This window comes from Pelecanus crispus, chromosome 2 (genome assembly GCF_030463565.1).
Source record: "Pelecanus crispus isolate bPelCri1 chromosome 2, bPelCri1.pri, whole genome shotgun sequence".
NCBI lineage: Eukaryota > Metazoa > Chordata > Aves > Pelecaniformes > Pelecanidae > Pelecanus > Pelecanus crispus.
In genome coordinates this window covers 56206392-56229531 of record NC_134644.1, presented here as the reverse complement: position 1 = coordinate 56229531, position 23140 = coordinate 56206392, and the positions used below count along the sequence as shown (strand labels likewise).

The window sequence follows — 23140 nt, the reverse complement described above, 5'->3', positions numbered from 1 at the left end:
ACAAAGCAAGATCAAAATGCACTTTCTTGTTATAGCACCATTTGCTCCCTAGATTATACTTTCTAATTGGAAGAATGGTATTTAAACTTCACCCTTAGCAAAGTTCCTAAAAGATGCCAACTACTGACCAAGGAAGTATCACAAAGCAGTCAAAACAAGGAAACACCACACAGCTGGATTCCTGCTTTCACCAACACTTTAAGTTAGCACTGTGATCAAAAGAAGCAGTTCTTTCATCTTCCATTTATTTCCAAACCTGCACCAAGCTCTTCCTGACACTGGGAGAAAAGAAAAGACACTGATTTTACCCAGGGTCTATTCCTAGCTCTGGTGCTTTGCCCAGATGCAGCACCACCTGCAGTGGCTGAAGGTGATGAGGATGCAGAAACATGTAGCTAGTTGGAGGGAAATGGCAGAACTACTTCTTTCAGTGGTACCAGTGGCTTGAAATGCCTTGAACAGCTCAGGAAGATTTGGTCTGACTGGCTGACTTCTACCAGTAGAGAGGGGAAGAAAAGCAATACACATAGCAAGAACATCCACTGTCACATTCCGAAGGATCTCACTGCCAAATATTGCTGTTACTACAATAGGTAAACTAGAGGAATGAGAGAGAAGTTTTTAACCTTTTTTTTTTTTTTAAAGCACCATTGCTTATTGTTTTGAACTATATGAAATCTCCCCCTGATGTCCCATGAAGCACTTAGTTTATAGATATTAAGTATGAAATTTTTATTGCTTTTCTGATATTTTGACTATATTCTTCAGATTTTATTTCCATTCAAATACTGTATGACACTTCTTGTACTCTAGGCAGCCAACACTCTTTGGCATCCCCCCTACCCAAAGCCATAAAAAAACTTGCTCAAAAAAATCCCTTTACAAGGAAGAAAAAAAAAAAAGAAAAGAAAAAGAACAAACTGTTTGCCTTTTTTTTTTTTTAATACATCCTTGAGAAACAAAAGGAGGATATACAACTATGTGTTGTCTTGACAACAGGAAAAAAGTGTGTCAGTAAGTACCTTTCTGTTAAAGTAGAAGGCTGGAACTTGCGGAGTGCTGGGAAGTGAAACGAATTGTGGAATGCTTCCACAAAAATTAGATAATCGGTACTTCTCAGTCAAACATCAGTATCTTACTATCCTTATCATTACAAGTTTTTAACCCACTCCTTTTTTGTAGTTCAATCACTTTTCCTTTCTTTTCAAATGACTTATGTATTTGAAAAATGTTACATGCATCTCCCCCATTCTACCTTTCCCAGACTATATAATTACCTATTCTGCCTTTTTTCCTAAAAGCATATTTTCTAGACCTCTAGATCGCAAAAGCATCTGGGGAGTGAGGGGGGCATATCCTCAAATCTAGATATTGACAAGTGCAATGATATAGTCATCCAGGCTCCCTTTATAGTCAATAGAAAGAAAATATCACTTCTAGGGTATGATTCAGCTCAGGCTGAGATTGATGTCTAAAATAGGTCAGATGAACAACACCCTAACAAGAATCTATTTCTCTACATTGATTATATAGGAAGCCAACATGATTACCTGAGATAAGGATGCCTTAAATTAGGTGAAATCCTGCCCTGACCTAGTTTCATGTGCTGCTTGTACAGATTGTGTTTGAGGCTCTCTCCTTGAAAATAATTGGGCTGTGTAAAAACCACCAGTAATATTGTGTGAGGTTATACCTACGGCATAGGAGCCACTTGACCTCACAAATGTCTAATCCGCTGGAAAAAAGTTCTTCTCAGAAAGGTTTTCAAGCAGACTCATTGGAAAGTTACCATGGAAACATTTTTTTTCCATTGGTAGAGCACAGTTTGACAATTAGCTCTTGTGGGTGTGACCCTTTGGATTTGAATTTTGTAATACTAGTAAATGAGGCCTCCTGCAAATTTCTCACAGGCACCTTTATTCCCTTGCTGAACACCAAAAAAAGGAAAGAATGTATGCTGCTGTTCCACACAGGGATGAAATAGAATGATCTTAAAAAAAAAAAAATCAAAAAGAAAATCACTGAGCTGTGCACAGCTAAAGGAATGCCAGACCATAAGTTCAGCCTCTGATACAGGTGAGGTTTGTGTTTTCCTGTTCACCAAAGGAACTGGCTTTAAAAATAACTGAATCCATAATGATCACAGAGCAACAAACCGTCTCAGCCACATGTACCTGCCAGCTCTGATACGACAGCTTGGTCATAAAACTGTGTGATGCAGCAAATCAAATGATTCTCTAGCATGGGGGAAATGCAGAAGCTCCAGAGCACTTTATCAACAGGTACTTAAATTTATGGTGATACAATGGCATCCGCGCTCAGCCAGACAGGCACTTCTGTTACCTGGAAGCACAAGATTGATGCAGCCATTGCTCTACATCAGTACCAAGATACAAAAGCAAGTAACGCTTTGGGAGCGCAAGTCCTACTTTTGAAGATCACTGAGATGTAGGTCCTTAAGTGTGTCACACCTGAAAGCAGAGCCTCAGCTCCCACATCGTTAGGAGCTTTTGCAAATGTCATTCCTTACAAAGACAGAGAGGTACTTTTCTGATAGCTATCAACAACAGCACACCTCTTTAGGGTCTTAATGCAGTCAGGCAGTAAACAAGTTGCTCCTGAAGAATTAAGAGAGCTAGAGCCTTTGTATCCATAGCAAATATCCATAGTATCTTAGGCTACTGTGGTAGTGACAGGAACATTCAAAGGAAAAAAAAAAACAAGAACCACAGTACTTTGCATTTGCCTTTTACTCCTCATTGCCCCGTATTGTTTTCAACTGCCCCATAATAAACCCCTGTACAGATACTGCCCAATATATGCCACAAGACAGAACATAAGAGGTCATGCAGTGTTAGATTGATTTCCTCAACAGCAATTATAGCCCACATGTGCACACCTTCTGTCCAGCAACCCCGTTTCCAATGCGTACCCAATGCTAATGGTAGGTTTCATGGCTGGAGAGGAGCTACAGCACTGGAGCACAGCCTAAAAATACATTTTCCAGCTACGATGCTTGGAGTGAGGTGGGCTAGTACACTGCGCAGTGCCATGATTTCTCTCTTGTGGTTCGTGGTCCTGGCTGTTCCCTGGCACAGAGGTTCATGAAGGAGGGGAGATGTCACAGCAGCATCATGCCCAAGTGCAAGACCTGGCCTCGCAGATGGGTGAGAGCCAGCAACTTGAAGGCAGCTAACGGTATCCTGGGCTTCATCAGGAGGAGTGTTGCCAGCAGGTAAAGTGAGGTGATCCTTCCCCTCTATACAGCACTGGTCAGGCCACACCTGGAGTGCTGGGTCTAGTCCTGGGCTTCCCAGTACAAGAGAAACATGGACATACTGGAGAGAGTCCAGCAAAAGCCAAGAAGGATGATTAAGGGATTGGAGCATCTCATATATATGGAAAGGCTGAGAGAGTTGGGACTGTGCAGCCTGGAGAAGAGAAGGCTCAGGGGGATCTTGTAAGTGTGTAGAAATACCTGAAGGGGTGCAAAGAGGACAGAGCCAGGATCTTTTCAGTGGTGCCCAGTGACAGGACATGCACAGGAGGTTCCCTCTGAACATCAGGAAACACTTTTTTAGTGTGAGGGTGACCAGGCACTGGCACAGGCTGCTCAGGCAGGTTGTGGAGCCTCCATCCTTAGAGATATTCAAAAGCCATCTGGACATGGTCCTAGGCAATCCTGGGTGTAGGTGGCCATGTTTGAACAGGGGGATTGGACAGGATGACCTCCAGAGGTCCCTTCCAACACCAACCACTCTGTGATTCTATGTGCTTTCACCTTTTGACACATCTGCAACCTGCACTGAGCAGACAGGCCTTCCTGGGAGCTCAGAGCATAGAAGGCTTTTGTGATCTTCCTCTTGTGTTTCTTCTAGATATAGGAGGTGGTTAGGACATAATTTTGCGACATATATCATGTTTCATCCTCACCCTGTGCAAAGATTGCAATACTCCACAGACTGGACTGCTTTCTGTGGCAGTCCCTAAAGTAAAAAAACATTTCAGGCTAGTCTGTTTACTAACAAAGATGCTATGCAATAACAAAAATGGCTGACATAGCTGAATATTTTTTATGCCTTTAGCCAGATATAATTAAAGATGGAGTCAATAAAAGCATTCTGTGCTATAATGAACACAGTGAGTAAATGCTGAGCTACTATTCCTATTAATTAGGGCTAAAAATGACAGTCATTAGCTTGGACCACACATAAAGGACTTTTGGGTACTGGGAAGCATGGAAGCATGGCTGAGATAGTTAATTGTAGGTCAAACCAGCATTTTTAGCAGTAGGCTCAGCTCACATTTTCTCTCACTGGCTCTATTCCAAAAGCCAAATAGAAAAGAGGACCCATTGACTCTGATTTCAGTTGAGCTTATATGAGACAAACCAAGAGATGGCTGGGAGAGCAAATAGACATTTCTCATTTTTCTTTCTCAAGAGATGAGCTCACTATTTTCTGTGTTTTGCATCTTTTCCTTTCCAGCATCCTATTTTCATTTTAAGCTGTATGCACCCCTGGGATCATCACTCCGTCCACTCAGGTTCCATCAGATATCCTGCATGGACAGGTCATAGTCAGCAGAGAATAGAAACATGCTGTGGATTCTGGCTTGGTTACCAGCTCCTAGGAGAGTTCACTTTAAAGGAACTCGAAAACTTGCAGTGTCTGGAAGCTTCATTCACAAAATATTTGGTTTTACAAGGCAACAATCCCATTGTTTTCAAAAGGGACTAATTATACACCATTTCCTTCACCCTTCTATTTCAGTCTGTAATCCCAGGGGGATCCAGGTTTAGCCCTCTGGCTGTGAGTGGGACTCCTGAGGAAGCTCCTTGGACACCTGCTCTCCTTCCCTCCCCTGACAGGCAGGGACCTCAGGCATCATCCAAGCCCAGAGGTGATCCAGAGCATACCTAGACAGCACTCAATGAAGCATATGCTAGGAAGCCCACACCTTGTCCCACCTTTCCCTTGGAGACTTACATCTACTTACTAACACGTAATTTGCCCCATTCCTCTTTCCCTACATGTTACTTCTAATGTTTCCCCATGAAACCCAAAAAGCCAAGGGGCCAAACGAGTGTAGTAAGGAAGGCAACTAAGTGTAAATGACGCCTTTTCAAGTAACCCTCTCTTCTATTTGGAGCTTCCTCAAATCCCAGGTCCTCACTGCTTTATACCTTTGGCCTTTTACACCTCTGCTAAATTTGTGTACAATTGCTGCGCAGTTCCTTTACCCATCCCTGCTTCCATAAATTCACACAAATACACAGATGCCTATTTAAAATGAGGCGTTGGAAATTCCTTTCTTACCCCAAAACATCAGCACTTCAGCTGCATGCTGACAGAAAGACAAGCAGAGGCAGAGAGAACTGCTAGCTCTTTTAATCACTGGACAGATGACCACTGCATGTGCCACACAGCAGAGTGGATTCACAGCTCAAGTACAACAGTGGCAGTTCTGACTGGAAACGCCCTGCACTTTACTGCTTTTTTGTCTACTAACACTAGCCAGTTTGCACAGGCAGCAGGCCATGAAAGACTCATCCTTGTCTGCCCATCCTGCATACGAGAGGAGCATTACATGCCCTTTTTTGAAAAGGCTTTGAAGCTTCTCTTACAGAGCCTTTGGAAAGTATCGTGAGCAATGGGCAAAGTTTGTGCAGCGTACGTCTCTTCCCTACAAGTAGCAGGAAGGCTGTGACAAAGGACAAGTGACAATAGCTGCATGGCACCAGGGCAGCCTGAGCGGTCTGCTGTTTGCATTCAGCCTCCTGCTCCTGAGACAGTACACAGAAGAAGAAGGGAGGCCTCTTCGATGACTAAAACTGAGTTGCTGAACAGTTAAGGGGAAGCATTATAGAATTCTATATTCTTCAGACAGAATTTCTGTCTGCAAATCTAAGCCTCGATCCAACTGAAATTAGCAGAACTTTTTTGCCATTCTTTTCAATGGGAGAATAAAATCCTTATATGATATGCAAATGTCGTGGTTTAGCCCCAGCCAGCAACTAAGCACCACGCAGCCGCTCGCTCACTCCCCCTACCCCGATGGGATGGAGGAGAGAATCGGAGGAGTAAGAGCAAGAAACAATCCTGGGTTGAGAAAAGAACAGTTTAATAATTGAAATAAAATAAAGTAAAATAATAATAATAATAACAATATAATAATAATAGTAATAATAATATTCAAAGCAAGTGATGCACAATGCAATTGCTCACCACCCGCCAACCGATACCCAGACAGTTCCCAAGCAGCAATCGCTGCTCCCCGGCCAACTCCCCCAGTTTATATACTGAGCATGACGTCATATGGTATGGAATAGCCCTTTGGTCAGTTTGGGTCAACTATTCTGGCTGTGCCCCCTCCCAGTTTCTTGTGCGCCTGGCAGAGCATGGGAAGCTGAAAAGTCCTTGAGTAGCATAAGCAGTACTCAGCAACAACTAAAAACGTCAGTGTGTTATCAACATTCTTCTCCTACTAAATCCAAAACACAGCACTATGCCAGCTACTAGGAAGAAAATTATCTCTATCTCAGCCAAAACCAGGACAGCAAAAAATAAGAAAGGAAGTAGAAACTGAAAGAAAAAATAATTTTTAAAAGTATGATTTTCTTTTTTACCTTATCTTAATCTAGAGAAACTTTTAATTCACATATAGAATCACTGAACAACTTTGGTTGGGAACAACCTTCAAGGGTCATGAGGTCCAATCCTTGCTCAAAGCAAGCCTAATTTAAAGTACATTACTTGTGAGTTACAAGACGAAAATAAATATTTAAAGTTTTATTTCAGTTACAACACTGTGCAGAATGGCTCTAGAAATATTGCAAAAGTGGTCCACTAATGGAAGTGCACTATGTTTCTAGCTTCCTTCATTCGTGGTCACTTTGCAGGTGTTGCTGAGGTGCCACAGGGTTCCCCCATGTACACTTTGGCACCAGTGCACACGCTTTTTATTTATTTACTTTACAAGCAGCATGGGATCTATTAGACCTATTTAAGGACTCCATCCTGAGTGGCTGGCTAAGAAATACTGCCCTGCAACAATAAAGCACCCTGCACTGCATAATCTTAAACCCACAGTACGAAAAGACCCTGTGCTTATTATGTGCCTGTGCTTCAGAGAGCAGGCCAAGAGCAGGGCAGGATTTGTCTCCTTCAACTCGTGAAATCAAGCCAGATCTTTAATTAGCAAAACCTAACGCTGCTCTGGCCTACCTGCCAGGTGGCACGGCCAGGAAGGGTTCCTCGCAAATAGAGAACGGCATGTGCAAAAAGCTAAGAAAGATAATCCTGGTAAATACACTTCTCATTAACAAGCGACACAGCAAGTCAACCATACAGTAACACTACACCACTTCATGAGCCGCCGGTGCAAATGTTAGGAGCATCATCATGTGTCTCTCTCCTTTCCAGCTTGTCTGCTTTCTACCAGCTCGCATCAGAGGTGGGCAGGTGACATGATCCCATCCGATATAATTGTTTCAAGCAATTGAAATTCAGGTCAATAACTAAAGCTTCTGGTGCATATAGAAACCACGTGCTGCTTCCCAGTTCCCTGTCATTGGCAATCTGCTGGTGAGTACCTGCAGACGGCTCTTCTCCGAGTTGCCTTTGCAGCAACCAGTCTCCAGTCATGACATGAAAGGATTTGCTCACACAAAGATGCTGTGCGTTTTAAAATAAAAACTTTTTTTAAACTTTTTTTTTAAATCTCCACTTCGAAGCAAGTACAGCCAAACCATTAAGCACTTCTGACAGGAAAAATGCTACTGGGAGTGTTTGCCAGCATTGTCATTATTACTTCACATATGCTACCAATACCCATAGAAGCAGTGACGAGTATAACATATATTCTTCCCCGAAAGCTGTCTTCCCACTATAAAGAGGACAGCTTTATCTTAATACTACATAAATTTTAAATTAATATCTTTAAAAGATATTTACCACACTTCACAGCCAGTTACTGTCAACCTGTGATAAAAGGAGGAAAGGTCCAAGGCCTGAGTCAGACCATTTATCGCACTGTGCTTGAAATACCCTTGGTGAAGGCCCTGAGCAAAACACTGACACTGGCTACTATATATTATTATGTCAGTCCTAGTTTAAAATTTACATATGGCTCTTTAAATTGAAACATTAGCCAAGGAAAAATACTTCTGTTTGTTTTGTTCTTCCGAAAGCTGCTAAATGAAACGCCTGTGAAAAGTGATTCATTTTTTCATCATTAATACTGTAAGTGACCTCATTGCAGGTGCCATGCAGACTGAACTAGGCAATAATACATGCTGCGTCTCCCCCACATCTCCTGACAGGCACCTTGGTTTTTAAGGCACATCCCTGATTCTGCATAGAAAAAAATCCCTTCGCTTTATAGAGACAGTGCTACTTCAGCAGCTCCAGCGGGAAGGAGACCACAGTGAACGCTGTCTGTGCAACACAGCAAGTGCTGTTTTCTGGCTGAAAATGGGATATACTTCAGGGCTTTGTGCTCAGAAGTCAGGAAGTGGTCATCTGCTCATCAGGACAAACCAGCTGTGGTCTGTCTGCGCAGCAGGAGCTATCTGCTGGCCCTACAAGTGCACAGCAGAAGGTATAAGTGTATAAGTACCTTCAAGGAGCTATGTGGCAACAGTATAAGGCCTTCTGCCTCAATACACGTGATGCTGTGGATGCAACACAGAGGAGGTAAAACCCTTGCTCCTTTAAAAGGTCTTAGCTACTTAAAAAGTAGCTATCTTCACAGGAAGGAGTTTGACTATATTTTACAGAGTAGCTTTGAGACAACTGCTTTCTTATTTTCTCGGGTGTATCCCAGGAAGAGGCAGGAGGCATGACGAATATGTGGATATCTCAATGGAAGCGTCTGCCCTTGTTACTGAAAGGTACTGGGAGCAGAGTGCTTTCAAAACACAGGAAAACACTACTTGGTAAACACATTGCGCGTAGCACTTAAGAGCTGTATGACTGAGCTCCTGAAGCAAATTATCTTCTATATTTTGAAAGTTATCATTACAAGCCTAATTTGGCAGCTCTTGCAGTAGTAAGTACTCTCATTTATTGTAATGGGACTGATCACATAGAAATGCATGACTGAGCTCAAAATAATTCTCATTTAGTTATTGCCTTCACTGATTTTCTTTGGTTCTGCCATGCGGCTTTCAAGAATCTTCCCACATGCTGTCTTTTTAAAAATATTCAGCAGTATCATCTCTAACTTTTCTCTTTCAGGTTGTTTTTTTGTTTTGTTTTGGGTTTTTTCTTTGTTTGTTTTGGGGGGTTTGTTGGTTTTTGTTTTTTAAACAAAGTCTTTCACTGCGGAAGTCCAACTGCATGTTTTGTAACCTAAGTGGCATATAATGCCCATGCCACATCCTGACTGCTTTATCCTTACGCTTCTGTGAATATCTGCCACCTTCTGCAACTATGTCTAATTTATTTTCCAATTACTACTTTGTTCATCCATGTTCCAGAATTTCAGTGATCAAAGAACGCCTTCAATTGGCATGAATTACATCAGCACAAGATCAGAGAAAGAATAACAGCAACAATTGTTGCCCACTTTAGATCACCGAATTCCAAGGGGGAGCAAAATTATCAGATGAGACACTTCACCTGTAAGTATTGTGGCATATGGCCCTCCAGCCACAATGAACTGTAAAGCAAATACTCCTTTCATAAAAAGCATTATTGTTATGCAAAGTACCAGCTTCATTTTCAAACATTAAATAACTTGGGCCTCATTTTTCATTCCTTTCTGTTATCACCAATACCGTTAGGGATTTGGACTGAGTAAGAAATATAGGCTAAATCCTTAATCCTATCTTCTTTAACTATTCCTGCTCCTCACTGCTATTTTTCTTTAACAAGTTTTGGAACTGCTGCTGTTTTGTTCTTCAGCAGCCATACTAAAAGATGCCTTCATTTTCCAATGCTGATCCCTCCTGCAGTTTATAGCGGTTCAGAAATATGAAATTATGTATTAAAGTACAGACCTTATATAGGCTGAAAGGCAATGTGGGACAAAAGAAAATTCAAAATATTACAAAAATTATTTCTTTTTAGCTATCATATATTATGTGACAGTAATGACACACTATTTCAAAAGATTCTGTTCTTTGTTCCTTTTTGAGTGCCCAAAAGGTACCAAATGTGACTTCATGTAGCAATCACAAATGTCTTATCCATTTGAATACTGCTCAGTGACTTCAACAATCAGCTTATTGCAAATGAGAACAATTAACTATTTTGTAGTGATGATGACAAACACGGCATGTGCCGTCTGCATAGGCAGTTTACTAGATGTGATAAATCCACTAAATACAGCAAGCTAATCCTGAAATTGAAAAGGAATATGTTGAATGAAATTAAAAAATAATTGTGTGGCGTAAGACTCATTTCTGTGTGTCCAGAGTTGTCCCTGTGCTTCATTCTGGAGTAGTAAGCTTGCCTAGAAGCCTATTTCGCAATTACAAAAGTATTAGGATATTTTCTCCTTCCTTTTCACAAATTCCCAATACATTTTCCAACTTGCATCATTTGGATTTAGGAGTTCAAGGTCCATAAGGTACAGTATCATTTTCCTTAGAAACACAAATTAGTCTTAGCAAAGCCATTGAGAGAGATTTTGGCACGCAAAGCATGTCCTGTCTTCCCTTCTTTCTTCCCCCAGCTTCCTTTGAAAGACTCTCAATGCCAAAAAAATCCAGTCCCTCTTCTTGGTTAGCAGCAGTGCCAGTAAGTGGCAGGGCTCAGGCACCTTACTGCCAAAGGGCGGAGAGGACTATGGGGCTGGGGAAAGATGTGCAACTCCAAGTCTAAAATCTTCCCACCCTCCTTCCAGCATAACACTCATTTCACCAACATGGAAACATCCTCTTCTTCCCAGTTCAAAAGGATGTTTGTAACATCTGCTGTTACAGCAGCACCTATGTTGCACCTATGGACCACAGGCAAAATTTCCCAAAGTGCCAAATTTCCTTTGCCTCGTGGCTTAGGGACCTAAAGATACAGGCATTCTCTGAGAAGGCTTATCCAAAGCATCTGAACAGAGCAGTGCTTAATAAACACTGAAATAATCAAAGCTAAAAACTTCCCAAAAGGACGCAAAACTTGCTTGCCACAAACAACATAAGAGATCAAATGCAAGTGACTGAATACAACACATAAACACACAACCAGCTGGGAACACATCCCAGAGGTTTCATTTAAGTATCAGTGCAGAGCTAGAGAAAAATAATTGTGCACGTAAAGTGTTACTGTAAATGACAGCTAATAAAACAGAAGGCTCAAATTACTGTTGCTGCTTCAGAGGGCAAGTAGGCAATCACAATCAGAGAGTAAATGACAAGTCATCGTGCAGAATTTCACTTCAAAAATGCCACTTCACTTAAATGGCACAATGAAGTCTTATTAATAGGAAGCATTAGACTGGAACATAAGGCAGCAAACATCACTAAAGAATAAACATATCCCATGAAGGAAAATTTACTCTGATCATGTTGTCAAGCTGACAGGAGCATCTTCCAGGAGCAAGTGGATCCAAGTTATTGGCAGTGCTGTAATTGCCATTCTCAGTACTTACACTTACCTTGACTCAAGAACAATTAAGCCTTAAGCATTAGCCGTGGAGACAAGAATAATATCATGAAGCGACATAGCAACTGTAATAATAATAACCTGTTGATACTTTGGGAATGGAGGAATGCTGGGAAGCGTTAGCAGACTGGACTGATAGTTGAGGCATTTGCTTAGTTACAGGGTCTAACACCAGCTGACATGGATCCATATTCAAGTCACAGCTTTAGCCTGTCCAAGTGAAACTCATGTACAACACACTAATAACAGCCTAACAGCCAGGATCCCCTGATTTCCCCAGCTGCTGTGATGACTCCCAGGTGACATTTTAAACAGCAGTGTTTTGGTCAGGGTTCCTCCAGCTGTTTGTCCTGTGTCCCTCCCAGAGGTTGCTCCTGCAGCAGGGCCAGCCAAGAGGAAAGGACTCAACTTTATAGCCAGATGAATTCAGCCAGATGAAGTTACCAGCAATCAGTGTCTGCTCTCTGCAGCAAAGTGGGCTGCAAACTGTGGTCACAGAGGAGCTGCTACAGCTCCTGTTCAACCAGGTGCTGGGATAATCATCATTCAAGTATACCAGGCTCCGGTACCAACACACATCAGCATGCCGTGGCTTTGCACTGTGAGGCAGGAGGTTTCCATGTACTTGTTTCTATCTATGTTTAATAGGGAGAAGAGGTAAAACGACTTCCTTAATATCCACCTCTTTCACAACCGAAAATTCACAGTGTGGAAAAATCAATCATTTTTGCAGGAGAAACATGCACCCAAATGTCATTAAACACTTTCAGCTCAAATCTACCCTTAATTATGCTTGTGAAAACTCAGAACTCGTTCCATTGAAGTGAAACAAGATGCTTATTATCAGTTGATCTATATATGCTGCATAATTTGTGAAAAGCACACAATCAACTAAAAGCTAAGGTTAGCAGCAGTCATTCGGTCTTAGGTATTTCCTGCTGGAATTCTATTTAAGTGTTGAGGTTACTAGAAAGAAATTAACTCTTTATCTGCAAAGGAACTTTCAAAAGTAGCACAGGGTGTCCTGTTCTGGACTTTCTAAAGATATCCATCAATTTTTGTAACAGCAGAGTTAGCCAACAGCTGGGGCTCTGGAAAATCCCACTGCTTTTGTTATTTGAGGAGCCATCAAATGAGATTCTGTAACTTAATGCTGAAAAATTATTTACATTCCTAGGGGCAGCAGTAGAATCTACCACGGTCCCTTGTGCTCCATAACAGTTATATACGCATTCAGCACTTTTTTTTTAGTGTACACCACATATACTGTAAAATATAGATCACCTTCCCTATGACTCAGATTGAAATAAGCTTTGATTATGAAGTTCTATGTTAATATTCTGGATTTTGACAAGGAAGAAAACCACAGCTTTGCCAAAGATTTCTTAGATTTGCTCATACGGCAGTTTTAAGAAAAATGATACACACTGCAGGCCAAATTATGTTTTGAGTTCCCAGGGTTGCATAAGAGTCAGAACATAATTTGGCCTGCAAGATTTGTCATTCTGAATTATGATAATGTTCAAGGCAAAAAGAACATAGATTGTCTTTAAATCAAGGGCCGGCAGTTGGAAGAAAAGACCATCTCCCTCCTGTAGACTAATAAAATGTGGTACAGTGCCATCAAATAAGGGCAAATAAAGAAGTCTGAACATCCTAAAGATCTCATTTTCAGAGTATGTTTCAAGGGAAATAGTGATTATTAACAGTATATATCTCTGGTAATAATCACAGCTTTGGGAGTCGGGGAGGAAATCAATATAAACTAAATGGGCTTAGTATTCTGCTATTCACGTCACGCACAGCAGCGTATAAACATCCTATCCTGGGAAACACCAGGCTTAATGGGAGAGGAAAACAACACTTTGCATTTGGAGCACAGCTGACAGTAGCACCTATAAATTTCAAAGAGTCCTTTTTCTCCATGCATTTTTATTCTTTGCTCAATTCCTAGAGTGTTACAGTTGCGATTGTCCCCACTTGGTATTTGGTGAAAATACCAATTGCTCTCATTTAATCATGGAGCGCACTTTTATCACTGTCCAACAGAGCTCCTCAGCCTGCAACTAACTGAGGATCACTTGTTTGAAAAATTCTGCAACTTCAGTGAGGTTTCGTGTGCACATCCAACAGCAGAATCACGGCCTGAATGAAAATCTCCTTTTAGGTTTTCTTAAGGGTATCTGCCTGGTATGTGTAAATCATTCATCTTTATCTATAGGGATCATAAAAGAAACAAAACTCAAACTTAGTATTCCAAGCAAAGGAACATTTTGCTGTAAGTAGTTTCAGAGAAAGTCAACATATTGATAATTTTTACTTCAAGCTTATTTCCAAAGTGGTTTAATAACTTGCTCTACTTGAACTAGCAATAGAAAGGAACCCCCAGAAAATTTCTGTATGTACTTAGCTGTGTGGTGGGACTAGGGTGAGAAAGCTTAGTTTTCAGCTGACGTGATTCAAACTAAATCACACTGGCATTCATGAAGCACAAAATAGAAGAGGGAAAAGAATAAAGCATAAAGAGGAAAACACTAGTAGAAATTTTGGGGACTAGATCCATTACTGCAGTTCAAGAGTATGAGACCCAGAAATGGAAAAGAAAAAAAAAAAAAGAATGTGAAAACGTGAGTCCATAAAAAGCATTCGTCATGCCACATGGGGGAACTGCAAGGACTTCAGCTACCTGCGCACATGGGGAAGAAACTAGTAAAATTTGGTTTTGGAAAGCTTTCACTCCTAATAGGCATTCATTGTCAATACTAAAAGAGAAAAGGATAGGCAACCTGAATCCAAACAGTGTTCCTTATCCTCACCTCCGATAAGCATAAACTGGCTGTAAATCTACTGAACGTAGAAGAGGCACTTGGAGTAGAAACTGAGTTAAGTGGTACAGGCTGAGCATGTTGTCTACCCTCTCCCCTTTCCCGGTAACACACCATTTAACAGGTCTCATCGCTCTGCATCACTGTGAGAAGGGGGGGGAGTCGGAAAAGGCACTAAATCAACAGAAATAAGATGTAGCGTCGTGCAGCAGCAGCAGCAAGAGACTGAGAGCCATGCACTGCCATTTAATGGGGAGAGATGATGTTTGCAGCAGTCTTCCTGAGGGAAATGTTCAGGGGGCTGATTGCAGCTGCTATGACAACAAGGGAGAGGATGTGATGTCACACAACAACCCGAGCAACTGCTGTCACATTGTCCCCACTCACAGCTTGATTCGCCAGCTGGGAAGCCAGTAGAGACCTCATTAAGTGCATCTGTTCAGTAATTACTACAACTTGCCCTGCACCACGCTTCCAACTTCGCACACAGCCGTAGCGTGAGGCTACTGATATAGTCATGAGGGTTAAGTTCCCAGTCCTGAAAATTTCGAGCCTGTAGCTATTAGAAATCTGCGATCAAGTTTCAGCAGGGTTGTTAGATACAAGCTCTGTCACCAGGCAGGGAGAAGTGGGGAGCAAAATCATATCAGCATAATCTTGATGAAGTCTTGGAAGCGAGCCGTGGAAAAGCTGTGTGATTTGCCTTCCTTGTACATAGGGCAGCTCCTTCTCTAACCTACAGCAGTGTTCGCTTTAACTGGAAAGGACTGTCCAGGACAGATTCTTTGCTCATTTAAATCTTTGCAGTTCTCCCAGCTGCAGTGGAGTGATGCAGATTTACCACTGGCCAGGATCCTGCCTCTTGACTTGATTTGCACTAGTACACAAATAAGTGCAGGATACATCCAGGAGCCTTTTGCTTTCTTACTCATGCAGAGCTACAGAACTTGGAAAAATGAGCTCACATTTACACTACATCAGGAAAATAGACTAATTAGTACAGAAATTACTGGAAAGACTAATTACAGAAAAGACTAATTAGTACGGAAAGGTTTAAAATAGAGGATCTGCAGCAGAAATGCAAGTCTCCAAAGGCAATTAGGTTTGAAACTCCTAGACTCTGGTCTTCACAGCAGTAGTATGAAGAGGAGGATGCAGACCTCTGGCTTTCGACATGGGAGAGGGAGCTGGCTGGGGATGTGAATGAGAGAAGGCTGCTCCCAGTCAGAGCCTGCCTGCTGGCCTAAAACAAGCTCAAAAGGCACAGAAGCATTCATGCCTGTTTATTTGTTTTGAACTTTGGGTGTTCTAGCAAAACTGAAATTTGTAATTAATCTCACTGCATCAATTCAGAAAGCATTGGGAGCAGGAGTAGCTGGCCAAAGACCAGAGAGAAAACAAAAGCAGGGGCAATGCTACTCCTCACCATGACAAGATGGGGCACCTCCTGGTAGGGAGCAACAATCATTTGTTGTCTCTAGAAGAGGACTGACTGTGCTTCCTTCCCTCACAGAAGATGAGCAGAGGGACAAACAGCAAGGTGGGTCTGGGATCTGGCACAAAGGGAACAGGAGTCCCCATCTCCAGCCAGGTGTCTCCACCTTCTGCCCTATTTGCACCTTGTGTTTGGGGCTCTGTTGCCCCACAAGCCCAGTTTTCATAGCTACTTCCCCATTTGTGAATCTTATTCCCAACACATTGAGGGGTTTAGACCATTTGATGACATTAGTCCTGAAGCTAGATTCAGAGGTGACCAAGCACCAAGACCTGGACATATGTAATTAACCAACCTTAAAAAAAAAAAAAAAAAGAAATCACATGAAGTAATTAAAGGAACACTTCCTGACAGTGATGACAATGGTTTTATCCATTAACATCTCTCCTCACCCAGGGCTCTGGAGGTTATTTTCCCATGCATGGAACACAGCTGCAGAGAACAGGGATGCCCATTCACTGACACCAAAACATGATGCAAAGGTTTTACTGTTGGCAGCTTCCCTGAGAAATGAAATCAAGAGGAGGGAGGAAAATAGCACTTTTGACGCGACACTGCCACAGGGACCTGCAGTCTGAATCTGATCCTTTGTGAGCTGCTGATGAACCCGGTGTGCAACCCTGCATGGTAACCTCTCACTCAAAACAACTCTGACAGAGCAGGGGACAACCCCAAACACTCCCTGTGTTTCTGGATGCCAAGATACAGGCAGCAGAGCACAGCTGTAAACAGCAGGTAGCAGTGATAAGGTAGACCATCCAGAGAGGCAAATAGGTGAGCTCCATGAAAACATTGCCAGGCTTTTTGCCACACAAGAACTATCACTGCAGTCTTTTCAAAGACCATTTACTTAGCTTACAGCAGTCCACCCCTGCAACATCAAAGATGTCAGTGCAATATCAAGACCCTGTAGATGCCATAGAAATCACCATCTCCACCTCTTTATAGAAGCAGCTACAGGTTAAGTACCAACAGCAGGAATTCCTATTGCCCATTACTGTGGCAGAGACCACCCACCCCACACAAAGGGCCAGTTGGGTATCTCACCCAACTGCATGCCAACTATGCAGATTCCTTTCAGGTGTGTTTTCAGGCAGAGCAGACAAAGACCAGACTGGTTTGAAGCTGAAACACAACTTTGTAATGAAGGGAGCAGAAAAAAACTCTCATAAATTTAGAGCTTTATTTCACAAGCTATTTCCTGACAGCTTTCTTTAGGTGAATTTGTTGGGGGTAGGACTATGTTGGAAGAGATTTTAACTCTTTATAGTCTATTATAACTACATCAGACTTCCTTAAATGACTTAAAAAATTTCATGTCCTATTGCAAGCTTAGTATTTATAGTATATTAATAAACTTAGATTTCCCAGTTCCTAGATTTCAGACGACAGTGTTCCATTGTTTACACAGAAATCATCAGTGCTTCCTATCAGCTCTTACTGAGAAAATATCCTCTCATAAGTCTATCAGGGGAGAGAGAGGGGGAGGGAAAAAAAGCAAAGTTTGGGCAGTTTCATTTTTGGTTTTTAAATCTTTTGTGTTATGTCATAACAAAGAAAATGATAGAGTTTAGGTGCAAAGACAAGGAGAGGCTAGAATCCACAGCAGAAGTAGTGGCTATGCATTCCCCCTTCAGCTTTTTGCCAGGGACACTGTTCGTGTGCAGGCAGAGATACCTTCCCCCTCCCTGAAAGCGGACAGACCCCACAGACAGACATTTCTCCCAGACCTCCTTTGAAGGAAGGCTACGAGTGACGCACATGCAGAATTAGCGAGAGATTTGTCAGCACCTTATAATTGCAGTGTGCTTTCAGTCAGAATGACATTTTTTATTATAAGCAACTGAGGGCAGAATTAAAGTAAATCTCCATGAAAATGCACTGTGTATGGGCCTACAGGTGTCTTCTGCTGAAACCTGCCTCTTTGCCCTCAGATGAATGACAAACTCCAATAAGGCTGAAAATCAATACACAAAACAGTTGATGTACACGTTCTCTGGCCAAAATACAGTACAAAAAATTAAATTGCTCTTATTTCTCTGGTTTCTTTCTAGAATAATTTTTAAAACCCATTCCTGTCTATTCCACTCCTAATGGACAATCTTTCAAGAGAGAGTAACAGAAAATCCACAGCAGGATTTTCTTTAAAAGTTAAGCACACGACACACAGCTGAAGGTCTTTTTCCTTATCCCAATAAAGCTGAGTTCAATATTTAGTTTGCTTCCAATTTCCCCCACCTCAACTCAGACCAACACAGCGCATGCACCTCCTCAAGCAACATTTTCTTTGACCGAAACACAGAAGGCGTTTCTGAAGTGATCTGTCAGAGGGACCAGCAAGAACTACTTTGGCTGTTCTACCTGTGACGTTGAAAGGGATGTTCAAATGGGTTTCAAGTAGTGAACTGCAACATGAGAAACTCCAGCAACATTAAGACGACTACATTTTTGAAGAATTATTTCAAAATAGAGCCCAAAAGCACCACCAAGCAAAACTCAGATCTTCCATAATAATTGGAGGGAGAGCTTTTGCACGTGACATAGAGACAGTGTCCTCCTAAATAAACTTCCCTGCAAGATTTAGAAACAACTGCTGTGAGCTAGACTAAGTGTTTCAGTGCCACATCCCGACTCTCCAGTAACACCTGAGTTACGGCAGAACATCCCATGACTTCATTTCATTCTAATCTATAAAAATAAATTTATTAGATACATTGGATGGGACAAAACAGTGTTGCCAGGTGCTTCTAGATATGAAAAGCAGAGAGTGGGAGCTTTAATGAAGTTAGCTCTTGGTCATAGGAAGGTGATAAATGCAGAAGAAAATATCCTCTTGTTAATATCTGTGTTTACCATTTTCCCAGGTTTAAAGACAGTGGATGTTTCTCTGCCTTGTACCTGTAGTAAGTCAATTACAGCAGCAAAGTAAGTAACACACTGGCATTCTGATTCAATAGCCTTGCATTTGCACAGGAGTGATGAGACAAGGCGCAGGACCAAAAAAAAAAGAAACACCTTAACTCTTAATTTCTTTTCCTTTAAACTCAGCTGCCATTCTGTTTCATTTTTAGTGGAGGAAAATTTAGCCAAAGTTAAACAAGAGCTCAAATACAATAACTTGTGTATACAAAACTTCATGGACCCTGAAATTTGCTGACATAGACCATGGCAAATAAAGATTTTGAAGCCTTCATCTGAGATACATCGAACTTTCTAGAGCTACTAAATTGCATGAATCCTGTCTTGAATGGTCCCACTAAATGGCTCACGCTGTGGTTCCACTATGGCTCCTTTACATCCCACTACCAGTGTAGAAAGTCCATAAAAGCAGAATATCCAAAACCACACAGAAATCCTCAGTGTGAGTAGAGCAGCACACCTCAGTCCTCCTCAGGGTCTCTGTCAAAAGGGTGGTATCTGGAGGAAAGGGACTTACAACTACCTTGTTTCTTTGTACAGAAGAAAGCTATTGAGTATTGGCATACATTTGCCTTTCTGGTACAGCACATCCCTTTCTTCTGCAGGGATCTGTGAAGTTCTTGGGAAGTACAGAGTTTCCACAGCTCTCCTGTCCCACCACCAGTGCTGTAAGCAACCAAGGAGAAAATTACAGCAGTGGAGAAGCTGCTTGGGGTCGCGCTGCTCTGTGAACGGATGCTGACCATCTCCAGAGACACAAGGCTGTCTAACTGCAAGCTATCAGCAAGGAGCTCTTCTTGCACCAGCCTTCTCCCATGCCCACATACTTTTGTGTTTGATGTTAGGCCCAGGTCTTTCATTAAAATTTTCATTAAGTCTCATCATAAGTGATCATTTTTCAAAACACTGTGAAGATCATCCTTTTTTAGAAGTTAGTATAAGGTTGAACCAATGCAAAATATTTTTTTTTGCACCCAAATGGAAACTCATTTCTCTCAACCTGGTATTACTCTGTTCCTCAAGAGTATCAGCCTTCTCTCCCAGCTGACACTTCAACAGCAGATGCAGCAGCTTAGCATTTCCCAAGAACAACTTAAAAATTTGCAGTACCCAAAACTAGATACCTACAAAGAATTCTCATCTGATGGAAAAAAGAAGTTTAAGCCCATCCCTGACACACTAATGTTGCTGTGGGATCTTTTGGATACATTAATTTTCCTCAGTACAAAGATTAACAAATACATGAATCATTCAGGTCTGTCTACCACACAGCACTGGTAATACTAGATAGCATGTTTACAAAGTTTTCACAGTTATGTGAGTCAATCCAATGCACACTCGCCCAGACATAAAAATAAATGTTATATAATGTACAGATCACAGAATCAATACACTGGTTATGTGCACCAAATAGAAGAAAATAGCACAGGAACTCCTATGCAACAACTGTCCTAAGAAGCAGAAGAAGCTGCAATTCTAAACCTGAGTCATTTGATCCAAAATTTAGTCTAGTAGTTTTGTGAGCACAAGTAGCAATAAAGACAGAAGAGCACCAAATACAGCAATCCTGTTGGTTTGGTCATGAACAAAAAAAAATTAATTAGGCACACTCATAAACATTCAGTGTCTTCAGATAACGTGCCTAGCCTCAAAAAAGGAAATGTTTATCCTCCAGACTGACACAAAATGATGAAATAACACTGTTAGTAATGATGCCGACAGGGGGAGAGTTTAAGATAGGGAGTTCAAAAGTGAGCATGTTGCAGCTTAACCTGTGGAGGGCCTACCACCTTCCCATTAGAAAAAGCAATTCAAAAAATAGCATTTGACTAGCAGTTTCACCTTTAAAATGCTGTATGCACAGTAAGAAATGACTACGTGACGTTAGTTTAATTTTAATGTTTTTAATGAAACATACATTTCCATCTCCAATTTTTTCAGCAAGTTTAATGTTTGCATGATGTTAATGATTGCAAAACAAGTTTTCCATAAAACAGAGGAATAAACAGGTACCTCCTCCCACACCAGTAAAAAGCTTGTATCCATCATTATTAGATGAAATTGTGACCCAATTACACTAGTACAAATCAGGCAAAACTTTCCTGATTTCACAACTGCAAGGAAGCAGAGTCTCTGTCATCTTAAAGGTATTCAAGGGGAATGGCATTTGTATCGATTTATTATTACAACTAAATTATCCATATATTTTAACTTGGATTTCATCTAAAAATTACAATGGGATGTAAGCTTGCTTTGTTTCCAAGATCTATAGGGATTTATATAACATAGCCTAGTGAGATGTGCAGTTTTAGCAGAGCAGCCTGCTCAGGGAATCCTCAGATTTTAACTTTTGCACAGCAAGTCTCTTGGAAAAAACACGTAGACACCTGTCGCTTTGCGAAAGCTCACTTTTCCCTAAGATGGTGAACACAAAAAATAAACTGCACTCTTCAAACAGCTACAATAACCAGTCCTAAAATTCCTAATCTCTCCTCACATCTTTCCCTGCCCCAGCAATTTTGCTTTTTGTGTTTGAGAGGCAACAAGAACTGTTACATATATCTTTGTGCAAATGGAGAAATGGCAAAAGGTTACAGAATTTGGAAACACTGGCTAAGTGAACAAAGAAATATTGGAAACAAAGCCAAGGCTCCCAAGGGTTATGTTCTGGGCTCATTGGAAGGAAACACAGCTAGCAAGTTGGAAACCTGCAATCCTGAAGCCCAGGCTTTCCTGAGATAAGGTTCCAAAACAAAAGTTCTGCAAACGTCTCGGTGAACTCGTGCCAAAACCCAGAGAAAGGGTTTAGAGCGGGTGCATATCAAGGCGAGTTTCTTGGGCAGAAGAAAATATAGGAGACGGAATGGAAAAACAATGCAGACAAAAGTTGCAGGGCATCTATACAGTTTAAAGGCATATATTGACAAAAGGCAGCTGTCAACAACTGTCTTTTACCTGCACTTACTGGAGCTGCAAAGAAAGAGAAGAAAGAAGGAGAAGAGAGACAATGAAGGAAAGAAGAGGAATTAAATCAGGCTCACCAATTGTAAAGCTATAGCCATCGATGCTGAAAGTAGCACTCCGGCATTTTTTAAATCCTTCCTTTCTGCTGCTTGGCTCTGTCATGATCCTGCCAGCTTGTACTTTCAGCAGCAGCCTTTCTCTCCCCCCGTGGAAGCAGAGCGCTCGAGCTTGCTCTTAGCTGCCCTTGAATATCTGTCTGTGACAGCACGCACACCCAACCTCACACATCTCCCGGCGCGGGGAGCCGAATCCGAGAGGCATGCACCCAGAAGCTTTCTCCTCCCCCAAACACTCTCGCTGGCATGTTACCGACATGCCTACTCAGAGTTTAACAACTGGTTAGAGGCTTCAGTATCTAAACCGGCAGTCAATTAGTGCAAGCCTACTGAGGCAATAAGCCAGCTGTATCTGTCAAATCTCTGTGTAGGAGTCAGCACACAATTAAAAAAAGATGAAGGGTTAGATTTTGCTGTGGTCTACCCACTGACGCTCCTTGTATTCCCTGCTATGCTGCAGCCCCTGCTTCTGTGGCTCCCCGTGCTCATGGGGATTTCTGACTTGCAGCAAATTGTGCTCAGGTTTCAGCCCTTCAAATACAAGCAGCGTGTTTTAATCATTCGAGATATAATGAATCAACCCAAGATTACAGTACACCATCAATCATCTACTACTTATACTATCGGCAAGTCTCTAGGAACGCAACTGGCAGCAGAATGCACGAGATTATCAGTAAGAAAGAACGTAAGTGACTGTGGGAAAACAACAAAAGTAATTTAGCAGTAATGATGATAAACTGAGCAAAATGTACACATACACACACAAAAAAAAAGTCTCCTGAGCTCTTCCTCCTCCTAGTGGTTCATCACATGGTTTGGAAACTCTCTGCAGTTTTTTTACCCAACAATGTTTAAAACTGTGATTCAGAGCGCTTGCAGCAATCCGCTGAAAAAGGCAGGCAAATCGTCCCTGTCCTATGAACAGACAAAACTTAGAGTCAAGGCTGGCAAAGTTTTCACAGCAGGCTAGCAGCAAGCCAAGCTTTTATAAATAGGTATCCAAGAAAACACTTTCAATATCTTAATGATCCCAGCTCACATAAATCTGTGCAATCCTTTTCTTTTTTCTGTAATGTGTGCTAATATAGAAACATGCTACTAAAGCGTTCCATTTTTTCAGGTTCCCAAGCATAAAAGTAAATTCCAGGTAAATTCATCAGGTTTTGCATTGTTCTAGGTAGAAACCACATGGAAACACTGAGTTTCAGGAAGACT

At 41.6% G+C, this 23140-nt stretch overlaps 1 protein-coding gene across 2 annotated transcripts in view; it reads right to left on the bottom strand.

The window, feature by feature from the left end:
• The window catches only part of PDE1C (phosphodiesterase 1C), a 339787-nt gene extending 317816 nt beyond the window's left edge, over window positions 1-21971 (bottom strand). For both annotated transcript variants that reach the window (XM_075704881.1, XM_075704880.1), the window contains exon 1: window positions 21887-21971. In XM_075704881.1, the coding sequence (XP_075560996.1) occupies window positions 21887-21971 (85 nt within the window). The remainder of the gene's footprint in view (window positions 1-21886) is intronic.
• Window positions 21972-23140: the final 1169 nt, after the last annotated feature.